Source organism: Castor canadensis, chromosome 4 (assembly GCF_047511655.1).
Source record: "Castor canadensis chromosome 4, mCasCan1.hap1v2, whole genome shotgun sequence".
Taxonomy (NCBI): domain Eukaryota; kingdom Metazoa; phylum Chordata; class Mammalia; order Rodentia; family Castoridae; genus Castor; species Castor canadensis.
In genome coordinates this window covers 134021273-134034418 of record NC_133389.1, presented here as the reverse complement: position 1 = coordinate 134034418, position 13146 = coordinate 134021273, and the positions used below count along the sequence as shown (strand labels likewise).

The 13146-nt window shown below is 35.8% G+C and overlaps 1 protein-coding gene across 1 annotated transcript in view; it reads right to left on the bottom strand.

Moving 5' to 3' along the window:
- The window catches only part of Ppp1r1c (protein phosphatase 1 regulatory inhibitor subunit 1C), a 127858-nt gene extending 119562 nt beyond the window's left edge, over positions 1 to 8296 (bottom strand). The window contains exons 1-2 of the mRNA XM_074069551.1: positions 8040 to 8296; positions 6358 to 6418 (exon numbers count right to left, since the gene is read on the bottom strand). Of these exons, the coding sequence (XP_073925652.1) occupies positions 6358 to 6418; positions 8040 to 8120 (142 nt within the window). The 5' untranslated portion in view covers positions 8121 to 8296. The remainder of the gene's footprint in view (positions 1 to 6357; positions 6419 to 8039) is intronic.
- Between the last annotated feature and the right edge of the window lie 4850 nt (positions 8297 to 13146).

The following is a 13146-nucleotide window of genomic DNA, read 5'->3' as shown; positions in this document are numbered from 1 at the left end:
GCTTTTCTGACAATTCCTTAGCAATCAATACCAGATAACTCTTGAATGGTATTCAAACACTAGACCTTTGTTTTGCTGTGATTAATAATGGTAAGGAAAAACAATGAGTAATCACATTCCCAAAGAAGATGAGAACACTGAAAACAAAACATAACTGTATGGATTATGGGCCAGTATAACTTTTATTTGATTGGAAGTCCTTGCAGATAATAGGCACTACCAAATTTGTGTCTGACCATCTCTCATCTGTCCTTTAGAATCCTGGAAAAATCCTCATGTGATCCTGTAGCTTGCATTCTTGTGTCCAGTTGTCTTTTGACCATATGATCATTCATTTTGTAAAAATGAAAAAGATTTCCTTTGTGTGAATGCCCTAACTGTAAATAAACCTCCACTTTCATTTCGTGGACTCCACAAAGGCTCTCATTATTTTTGAATGAGGATATTCATGAGAAATCACCTGCAGGTCCTTTGTGTTGTGAATAGCAGTGTGAGTCCAACATTATTTTCTAGCTATCATCTAAGGTCTCAGGATTCTAAACACAGAGCCTTCAAAATCCCATCAGTTAACTTAGTTTTTCAGTCCTAAAATGCATACCTCATTCAGACAGGCATATGCTGCATACAGAATGGGCTGTGGCTTCTCTTTCAGTTTTTGTGGGACTGTTAGAAATCCCAGTTCTCTCTTATGCATACACTTATGATCAAGTCTGAAAGGAGATGGCACAATGCTTAATTCATATCTCATATGTCTCACATTAACTAATTCTAAGATCCTGAGGCATGTGAGAATACACTTTTGTTTTTCTTCCTAATTTCTAAGACTATTTGGACTAACAGAGTAAAAAAATAATCTCCCCCAACTTTGGCTGTTATAGTTGAGTTCAATAAATATCCTCCCCAAATTCTTTTACATTATGCTTCTGGCCCCAATTTTAGATGCACAATAAGCTTTTAGATGATGACAAAACTCCCGGGTACTTACACAAATCTTCACTTAGTTCCAGGCCTCTTCCAGTTCACTAATGTTTAATAGGCATCTGGTCCATTAAATATAATTGTAACCATACTGCCTCTGCTTAACAGTAAGTGGAAAGAATGGATGCCACAAACTTCAATATTCACAAACTCTGGCCTATGCTAGCTTTTAACTGGAAGACTGTATCCAGCCCTGGTCTCCAAAAGCAGAGAGATAGGGAAGAATTTGGACAGAGTTCACTAAAGCCCTTAAGGGGCCTTGGGATATTCAATACAAAAAAGAAAGTCCTAGCTATTTAGGAGACAGAGATAGGGAGGATCAAGGTGCAAGATCAGCCTGAGCAAAAAATTAGCATGGCCCCATTTCAACCAATAAAAAGCTGGGTGTGGTGGTGTGTGCCTGTTATTTCAGTTACATGGCTTGCATAAATAGGAGGATCACAGTCAGGGCCAGTCTTTATAAATCAAGACCCTACCTCAAAAATAACCAAAGCAAAAAGGGCTGTGGGTATGGCTCAAGTGGTAGGGTGTCTGCCGAGCAAGTATAAGGTCCTGAGTTCAAACCCCCAGTACCACCAAAAAATATTTTTAAAAGAAAATAATAAAGAATTCTTTCATGTATTTTAAATAGACAAGAAACAGAACTTTTACTAAAAAGAATAAATGAAGAATTATTGTAAAGTGGAGAATTTATACTTAAGTTTGGCATAAGAAATTGTATTTTCAAACACCTAAAATTATAAGACCTGACATTGAAAACCAGACATAATTATGGATTCTTCTCTGAAATGCATGCTCCATTTAGAAAGTCATATGCTACATATAAAATGAACTGTGGCTTCTCTTTCAGTTTGTGGAGCCGAATTAGTCTAAGCTGTTGGAAATTCCAGTTCTCTCTAGTAAGTAGATTTACTAAGTGGAGTACATCTCAGGGACTTGGATTAGTTTATGCTTCCATGAAGATTCATGGTTATACTAAGCATTTTCTAGTGTTTAGAGTCCTAATACTGTGTGCTAATTAGCTTTCTGTTAGGGAGACAAAATACCTAAAATAATCAATATTTTAGAAGGTAAGATTTATTTTGGGTCATGGCTTTAGTGGTTTCAGTCCACAGTTGCTTGGCTCCATTGTTTGGGGTCTGTATGTAGCAAGGCAGAACATCAAGAGAGGGAATGCATGGTGAAGCAAAGATTCTTACTTCATGATGTACAAGAAGCAAAGAGAGGGACATCCCAATATCCACTCTGAGGGCTTGCTTTCAACAACCTAACTTCCTTCCACCAGGTTCTAACTTCTATCAGGAGGTTTCACTACCTCCCAATAGTGCCTCAAACTGATGACCAAGCCTTTAGCATATGGTCCTCTGGGGGTCATTTAAAATCTCAGCCATAACATACTGGTAGTGAAATAATGGTACTTGAAGACAAGAGATGTTCAAGTAAGTCTGTAAATGCTATGGAAAGCAATTTTGCCATTTATTACTGCCTAGAGAAGATATTATATGTAGGTTTACTTCTAGCCAAAAATATAAGGACCACACCAGTTAACTACATATTCTAGAAGAGTGAAACTAACAGTGTGCAGTATGCTCTACGATAGAACTTCAGAAAGATTTTCCTAAACAGATAAGCTCAATCAGAAGGGAAAGTGAAATTACAATAGGAAAAGCAGTTTGCCACAAGGTTGCTCCTGTTGGGAGCTCCAGGAAACACTTGAAGAAGATGACATTTCTCATTGTTGACTCCCTAAAAGCAGATCTCAAACTTCTAGTACCTTGTTGCTCCCATCTGACTACTCAGAGTTACTCCTAGAAGCAAACACTTTGTGTCCTTTCTACCATAAGGCTGTTAGCCTTTCCCATTTCCCACCATTTTGAGTTAAACTAACATGCAAATCCACAGAGTGGTATGTATCCTTAATAAGTTTATGTACCTATTTTTCTGGTGCTTCTCTTGCTGAGAATTCTGTCATTCTTTAGAAAGGAACTAAGGAGACATTTTGTTGCCCTTGGAATCCAACCAATAAGGTATCTACCTCACTCTGTGTTTAGATCACCATGGATGAACTAGCAAACAAATAAAAAATCTGCATTTACATATTAATCTAACTTTCTATTTTATTGCCCTTTCTAATACGCATGATTTTACAGAAAGTATACATATATACTCTTTCATAATTGGCTATTTCTGTAAACTCCTAAAATTATAAAAAACAAAAAGTAAGCTATGACTGTAATACATAGATATCCTCATGTAAATTGAAAGGGTTTGTTAATTATATATTTATAATGAAGAATTTAATTTTCTTTGCTTTATTAATTGACCATAAAGAAAGATTTACAGAGATTAGAGATTAGAATTAATTATGGGTAATTCAAAGAATCCTTTCATTTCCTGGGCTCTTTTCAGTTTTACCAGGACTTAAAACTATACCCATTTTCTTGAAGGACACTGCTTTGAAGGGCCATAGAAGCTGTTGCATTAAAAAGGTCATTTAATACTTATGAAGTATTTGTTATTCAGATAATGTTAGGAACATAAAGAGTCGTTAAGTAAGGCAGAAGTCCTCAGTACAGATATAGTTACAAAGATTTTGTTTTTCTTGTTATAATATGTCTTAAATCTTAAATACCACATTGCAAAGCTATATTCTAGAACACATCAGTTAATTATCCCTAAAGGTTGTTGCACTTTGTAGTTAACTCTTTCTATCATCACAACCATTCAGTGAGTAAAAAGAATGGACATTAGAGTCCTTGTTTTATACATAATGAAATAAGGACTAGATGATTAATAAAGTCCAGTATCTACATTTAATTTTGTTGGGTTTTTGTTGTTGTTGTTTGAGGGATCTTTGGAGTTGTTTCCCTAGTAACCATGGTGCTAGCTCATTTTTGCTAGGAAATATCTTAGTTTTAGGGGTTTTGCTGAAGGAATCATCACTATTGCTAAATGTCTGGTTCTCATGTACACTGATGACAGCGCCAAACACAGGCAAAGTCTGATCAATTCCCTCGTAAACTGTTCTGGTTAACATAAAGACTGATGAGGAGGGAAGAGGTGGGGAAAAGGTATGGGAGGGTGAATATAGTGAGTTACTGCATACACATGTATGTAAATGGAAAAATGATATCTGTTGAAACGGTTCCAGGAATGGGATGGGGGGGGGGATAAGGAGAATGATGGAGAGGGTAAATTCAAATATGAAATATTTGATATATTGTAAGAACTTTTGTAAATGCCACAATCTACCCCCACCCAGCACAATAATTTTAAAAAAGGGGGTCTCATTCTTAAAATTTGAATAAGAGATTTACAATGTTAAAAAAAACAAAGAAAACAATGATAAGGAAAGCTATATGTGACAGTAAATAAAGTACTTTTTTAATCTCTAAAAATGAAGGATGAAGATGCAGAAAGATATTACTAAAATAACATCTGTGAGATGCTACTTGCTTCTAATTTCTATCTTATGGCACTTATAAACAGAGAGAGAGAGAGAGAGAGAGAGAGAGAGAGAGAGAGAGAAAAGGTCAATTAGGGAAATGTCATCTAGTGATGAAGCAGCCTGGTAAGAAAAAGGCTTCTAAAGAAACACTAAATCTGTTTCCCAGAAGCATTTAAATATAATTCCTAGTCCACTAACCTAAGCATTCCTAACAAAGGATTTATTTAAAGTTTGTTTGCTTATTTGTAGGAACTGTCACCCTGTAATGGAAACAAAAATGTAGAGGGACTGTATACTATAGAAAAATCATAGATTTTAGGATCAGAATTATCTTTAGTTTCTCTTTGGAATCAAAAAAATCAGGCTGGTGGAGTGGCTCAAGTAGTACAGCACCTGCCTAGCAAGCATAAAGTCCTGGGTTCAAACCCCAGTACCACAAAGGAATAAAAAATACACTTTTCCTCTCTGTATACACCCTCCTCATTTGTGAAATGATGCATATTTGCACTCAAGAAAATAGTCACTACTATTTTGGGAATTCAAATGAGAGCTACAAAGGCCACTTAAATTACTTCAGTCATTGAACAGTAATGATGACTGCAGGACTCAAAAAACTGCTCCTAGCAGTTTGGAGAACACCTAGAAATCAAACTGGACAATCCTCTTCTAACAGGAAACAAATTTCAGGACCTGGTGGAAATGTTTGTACTGTAAGCAATGCAATGATGGAAAACTGCTATTAAATTATCTCCAACCTGTAAAGATGTAGCCATTGTATTTACTTACTTGTATTTATTTGTAAACTCTAAAGTATATATCATTTGTACTTGGTATTGAACCATATATAGGTTAACATTTACTAAGTGAGATGATATACTTGAAGATGATTTTAAAATATTGCACCATTTTAAAGACAAAGGATCATATTATTATGCTTTGTTTTTACCAGGAATGAATAGTTTACTTGTTTCTCATTGGCTACAACTTCTCTTGTATTTTGGCTCAGTGATGCATACACTGTGAGATATTTCTTTTCTTTTCATGTATTTCTCTACTTAGAAAGATTTCAAAAAAGTAAAAGAATATTTTACCTTGGTAGTCTCAAAACAGACCATTTCCAACAATCTATAACTAGATTATTATGTTCCCAGTATTCAAAATCTTCTTGTCCTCTCTTATTTTGTATTACTCATCCCCCGAAAAATCCAACACCAAATTCTGCCTGATTAGAAAGTAACATCATGATCTTTCCTGTCCTATGTATATTTCTAGAAGGAGCATTTAAATGTGAGACAAAAATCTCCCCAGTCAACCAGCACATATTGTTTGTATATTGCAGATGATGGTTCTTATCAGGAGTAATAATGCGGTTTTACTTTTTACAGGAAATGGGAAATAAAACCTCAACAAATGGATGCAACTCTTCAGAATGGCTCTCAAATAGGCAGCCCTGAAAATTGATCTGGTTACTTGTCAATTGCATTATTCAGCAATGACATCAGCAGTAAAGCTGTAGTCAATTCTGGCTCATTGCCCACCTGATGACATAAATAAAAACGTGCTCTATAAAAATATAAGCATCTCTAGGGCTGAAATTTGAACCTTGAAACCTAATTAAACAACTTTCACCAGACTCATTAATAACACTATACCAGATTCCATACAAACACCTGGACACCCCACAACCAATGCTAACAAAACTTTTCACGGCACATTATTTTCAAATTGTTATCCTAGAAGAAAAGCAGGCTGACTGAATTATTCCCTGTGATATTTACTTCTGTTTTTATAAGCCATTTCATAAATTAACTTGTTAGAATATTGCTAACTGAAATCCTGAATTGAAACTTTATGGCAAGGACACGCTCTTTGATGCACTTCTAACAATCCTATTCTGTCCCATCAATAAGAAAGACATCATGCCTCTTTACCTGGGGGGTTATGTTCATTGAGAATCACAAGTGAGGCTGGGGTAGGTCTTCTTTTTCTGATCTGTGAACAAAGACCCAGCTAATTAATGTCAGTGAGAATCAAACGCTGGTCCCAGTCACTCTATAGCTTGCAAAGCTGCCCATCCTCATCTTTTCCCAATATCCAAAAACAATATATCTGTAAGCACACAATAAGTACTAGTTTTTAAATAATAGAAACCAGATAGTACAACTGCCAAATATCCCTAACATCTTTTTTTAACACATCGCTGCATTTGCAGAGAAAATAAAGTTATATATAATCAAGTGATACAACTGAAAGTTAATATATACTAAAGGTGTAGGACAGCTTGCTAATTTTAATGACTGTCTTAGAGCCTCATAATATTGGTGAGGATTTCAAGATCCATTACCCTTATCTCCAACTAGGATAAAAGGAACTTGAAAATTTCAAATTTCTAGCATGCGTCATAGTTAAATTAATAACATGAGTTTTGAATTTCAATTAATATTATTAGTTTTTTTATTTTCTAGTATAACATTTAGAACAAATCAGCAAATTTGGATATGGGTCTTATAAGAATGTGTTATTTATTTAAACAAAGAAATTTGGTGGGTCCTTTTTCATACTTTAGAAGTTACAGGGACACTGTCATTAGAATCTCTTGTTACAGATAGCCTTTATTTCTCTAATATATTCATTCATAGTTAAATTTCCAAAGTATATGTCAGTAGAATAGAGGATAAAATGTACCAATGATATCTTGTCCAAGATGGAAGCAATGTTCCATTCAGCAGACAAACGTAGCCACGATTGTGTTTATCTGGCCCGAGTCTTGTTGGATTTACTCAGTTCCAAAACATCTTGGAAAGATGTCTCAGATTCAATAATTATTTTCCAAGACTTTGCATAAAATATTTGGAAAAGAATTCAGATGTAATTTAGGTTTTAAGTAATTGATGAATTAGATGGATGTTCCCAGAACTTTTTTTTGCTTTTGCTCCTAGTACACTGCCTTTGTAGTTGTACCACAGATGATCCTTCAAATGGTGCCATTGCATCAAGAGTATACATAAATCTGAATATGAAAGGTGATACAGCCGTAAACCTTTCATATTCACAGAAAAAGAATTTAGGAATTGCTAACATATTATTAGTAATATCTAAATAAAATGTTGTAAAGATTATGCATATACTTACATATGCTATTGCATATAACATACAATTACTGTTTGGGGTACACACTGAAAAGCAATTTAAAAATATTTAGACTATATCTGAAATTACTCTGGGATTTAAAGCTTCCATCGTTATATCAATATTTTTATTTTACAAAAAGAAATATTTATTTTGAAAATGCTTTCAAAGTTGCTCTAAATGTTGAAGCTATTATTTCAATAAGCAAAAGCAAACATTTTTTATTTTAAATTGGAATTTCTAATATAGCCAGTTTCCCCAATGGTGTTAATTTTGGATGAGATGAAGTGCTGCTCAAATTTTATCCAATAGTTCTCCACTGCAACCCAAATACAAGTGCATACATAAACCAACTTAGTCCTCCACATATCTTAAAAGTCACAAAGTTAGTCAAATTGAAGAGGTAGAGAACGTTTTGATTACTTAGAATGCACATTTGTATCACTTTACATACAGGAATTGCTCCCCGCCCAATTCTACTTACCTGCTCTGCTGCCTCCGGTGCAATCTGACTCTGGAATAAAGGCACGGCAAACTGGATCTTTTTGGGGCTATTGGGCTCCATGTTAATGATGATAATTAATCAGAGATGTGAAGAGCTAAGAAGGACTAACCCCAAGTGAATCTGGAGTGTGTTTCCTCAGGCTCACTCCACAAGCCACACACAGTGCTTAGAAATAAATAGCTGTAATTCCAGGCTGAGCAAATGAAGATGCCGCGGTTAGTAACTCCCTTCTTCAACATCCACAATGATGCTTGGCTTGCCTGGTCTCCCCACCAATCCCTTGGATCTCTCAGCACAATATGGAAAGGAACAATAAGCTAATTGTGTGCCTGTTCACTCATACACATGCCAGGCATTCACTCAGCAGCTAATTGAAAATGCAATGCTAGCCTTGAAGGACCTGCTGCCCTGGGATTTGAAAGAAAGGCTCTATCCACTGTACATTACTAACCGGCTGCTTGAAAGTGCAATGTAAGCTCCCTCCGAGTATTGAGTACTGCAGGATGGGCCATTCATTATTGATGAACAGAAAGCAGAAAGTTTTTAGAGTTGGGGGCAGGGTTTGGGTATAAAATCATTTCATTTCTTTGTAGCAACTTATAAGTCAGACATTTTTGCTATTTCACACTTAGCCACCAAATAGATGAATAGCCCTGGAGAGTAAGCCACAACCAATAATATCAGCTTATATTTATGCTTCAAGATCTGGTTAGGTTCGAGTGACCACAGGAAGCAGAGTATCTGTGGTATCGTGAGGTCAGCCTCAAACCAGGGTTAAACAGATCTTAGTTGGAGTTCCATCTCCACCATTAACAAGTTCTCTGGCTTCAAGCAAATCTCGGATTATGTCTAGGCCCCCCACACCCTCAACAGGAAAATGAGGCAGTTAAATTCGATGACCTTTAAACTCTCATTCTGTTCTAACATTCTGTAATTGTAGTTCACAGTTTTTGTTAGAGTGGAAAATATTGAACAGCTAAATTTAGCAAACAGCAGGGGAAGTCATTGCTACTGCTATGACCTCTATTTTAGTTTCTGGTGGAGCCAGTTATAGCTTCTTGACTGGAGGAATACAGAAATGACTGGAAAACCTTAGTGGAAACCTAATGGTATCTATCCAACACTGTGGCTTGTTGTCAGTTGGGATGAACGTAAAGAGAAAGATATTAGAAAAAGCATAGAAAGGAGAGTCTTCAGAAGGACAGAGGGTGAGGTCATACAGCTTGTGGTTAAGGAAGAGAGGGACACTGACTTGATCACCACATTCAATTAATATCTAGATGTCCTTCATGTACTTGACCACTTTGGTGAAGGAAGCCTGAAAATGAAGCCGTCTTAACAAAAAACAAGAACTGCAGTTCTTTGGAAGGTATTGTTTGATGATTACTAAAATTTTAAATATAGTTTTGAATACACTAAATACAGTTAGACATTGGCTACTATTGTAGGTTTTACAAAAAGTTTCCTTTCTTCTTAAAGTTCTGATTCTATACCAGGAATCCATCTTAACGATTTAAGTATGCAATGTTCTATTGAAAGAATATGGAAAGTAATATGCATTATTCAAATAGTTTTCTATACCCACTGGAGGAAAAAGCAAGGGAAGACTGGATGTGAAAGCACTTCTACGTGGGGAATAGTGCTGACCAGCAGGAAATCTTGTGATAGGTTCATCCCTGAAGACTTGAAAATAAGCTTATAAATTATAAAGTTTTGTGTAACTGTTTATAAAACCCCTCAGAAAGCAAATCTGAATTAATACCATTAATGAAGTTATTTCACTGAATATTTCTTCAGATTATATAAAATAAAAATAAGGCAATAGTTTTAGTGAGGAGTTATTCCAAAACTTTACTAAGTGTAGTAATTAAGAGCATGTACTTGACACCCTTTCTTTCAACTTCTGGCTCTGCTACTTACTAAGTTTATCAGGTTGGGAAATAAGAGAACTTTCTTCCTGTTAGATTAAGATAAGTGAATTCCTAAAAAGAGCTCATTACAAGGTTGGTACAGAACTTCTTAATAAAGGAGAGCTCTCATTTCTTCTAACCAAAATTTTCACAAAGCTTAATCATGTATATTTTAGCCTGAAATATTAAGAATCTCTACCTATTTGTAATAATTTGATATCAGTTAGAACAATACAAGATAAAATGAAATTCTAAATATGTGTTATAAACACCAATAATGTGATTCTCATTAGCTAATTGCTTTCATTTGAATAATTTGGCTTGAGATAATATCACACAGAGACATTCTAGAAACATTAAGCTTCTTGCTTTTCATGAGGCCAACTCCTGTTCAGCCTTCAGAATTTAACTGAATACCATTGCTTGTAGGAAACTTTTACAAATTTGCTTCTACCCACACTGTGTTTAAGCCAGCATATCTCTACTTAGCACAATAGTTAGCTGTCTTTAATTGTTTAATATTTTGAAACCCTACTTATTCACCTAGCAAATTAAATATTACAACCTACTCTTTGCCAGGCCTTTGCTGTGGCACTAGAAGAAAGATTGTGTTAAAAGATTTTTGTGTTTAAAGTCCTTTCTTTACTTTTTCAATACTAAGTCTCACTTTGTAGCCCAGGCTGATTTTGAACTCTCAATGTTCCTGCCTCAGCCTCCTGAGTGCTGGGACTACAGGCATATACTACTACGTTCAATTTAAAGTCCCTTTAAAGTTAAATTGTTAACCTAAGAATAACTTAAAATGCAATTTAAATTAAAAATACTCTAAAAAAATTTTAGTATAGAGTTTACCTGGCAGTGAAATACATAGTTTAACACTTATCCACACACACACACACATACACACAAAAACCACAGTATATAGTTATATTAAATATTAAGTATACATTTTTCTCCCTACTAGAGATAACAACAATATAACTTTATATGGTTCTTATTATGTGCCAGGCACTATTATAAGTTCTTTGGCCTTATTAATTTAATAATCATAACTGCCCTTTGATGTAGATACTTTTGCCACCTCTGCCCATAATTTAAAATGAGGAAATTGTGAATCAGAGAGTCTACGTAATTTGCCCAAGGTCATGCAACTAAAACGTGGCAGTTCCCAGGGAGTTTCAAATTCAGCCACTTTTGCCATAGTCTAGGTTTTTAATCACAAGGCCACCATGATAGCTATTGTAATATAAAGGCTATGGAGAGTCAGCAGAAGCCAACAGAATCTCTATAGCTATTAGATATTCTGGCACATGTGCTCATGGTAAAAGATAATAAGATGACATGGAATGTGAATAAAAGAAAAGAAAGTAAAATGATTATAAGATCTTGCTAATCATAAAGATCTTATGTGTCCAATAAGATATAAATATACAATGAGAGTCTAGAGTTGGATATCATGCCCCCAAGCTGACTTAGTGGCAGTTTTTCTTCTCTCTCTCTCTCTCTCTCTATATATATATATACATATATATATATATAAACAAGGATTAAAAATATCTCTAGAATAAACAATACAGTCTCTCTTCTGTCTTTAAGGTAAGTAATACTGTGAGTAAAGGAGGTAAATGTTAGGAATATAAGACATGAGGCCTTATCAATTTTACTCTATCTTATTTATCCTATCAGTTGTTCCTTAAGACTCTCCATACTTCATTCACCACCTGCCCTTTTGTAGCCTCCCTTACCTTCCCACGAAATGTTCCTTCCTTTCATCCACATTAAATTCATCTTCTAATTCTATCTACTAAGGAAGGTACTTTCATATTCTCCAGATAAGAAGAATTTGTTTTATGTTATTCTATAATAATTTTGTGTGTGTTTCTTTTGCCTTTCTGCTATACCACAAATCCTACTTTTAAACATAAACAGAAGAGGAAGGGTGGTGTGGCAGAAGGACAGAAGTCTTCTCTATCAGATTCCATGAATAAGTCTGGATAACAAAGAATAGACTACATACAGAAGAGCAAAGAAAGGAAGAGCACTGAGAACAACAATAGGGAAAGAACAGCTGTAAAATGTGGTGAAACAGAAAGGTGACAGAGTAAATTAAAAAAAAAAAAGTTTTCAGTTCTAGTCCTAGTTTCCCCATGGGGAGGGGAAACCAAAGCCTCCACCTCAAAGTAAACCAGGCAGCCTCTGCAACCGACCAGCAGATCTACCTGTGGTACAAAAACCATACCTCCCACAAACCTTAATCCTAGAATAGGGATTTGACAGGTTGACAAGGCACCATCTAGTGAGAGGGCCTCCTGATCCATACTGAGGTACTCAGTGGGTCTTGAAAACAAGGAGCAGTCACAGCTCAGAGCTTCTTCAAACATCTGGCTGCAGCGTATGAGAGGGAATGGCAATGAGAGGTTTGTGAAGGAGGAGAGGCTTTGACTTGGGGACAGCTAAGAAGTTAAAGGGAGCTCAGGAAGGAAGAGACACAGTATTTGGTGGCCATGCCTTAGCTGATGAGAGCAGCTCCACTGCCTGTGGAAAATTTCAAAAACAACACTTAGCCTTCACTAGTAGAGAGTTCAGGTTACACAAGATGAGTCAGACAGGCAAACTTTGAGACTGAGCAACTCTGGAGACTGAAAAGGGTCACAGTTCCAGGAATTCCAGGACTTGGAGCCACAGTGTCCATGTAGGAGACTGCCAACAGAGACAGATATAAAGAGGGAGAGGTTTTGACTGGGGTAAACTAAGGGTTCTGACAGGAACCAGGAAGCAGCAAATAGCCCAGAGGTCAGCCACTCAGCAACAGCAGCTCCATTGATACAAGAGATGCATCTCAATGACAAAAAATAAATATTGGCTTAGGGAGAAAGGGTGGAAAGCAATCTTTCAGACAAATGGATGCCAAAAGTAGACAGAAATAACTATGCTCATTTGATAAAGTAGATATCAAGCCAAAATTAATCAGAAGAGACAATGAAGATCACTTCATGTTAATAAAGGGAACAATTAATCTAGAGTAAATAACAATTGTTAACATACATGTACCAAATGTTAGTGGGCCCAACTTCATTAAACAAACACTACTGGACTTAAAAACACAGGCTCCAAGACAATAAGAGTAGGAGACTTCAATACCCCACTCTAATAAATAGACACATCATCAGGACCAA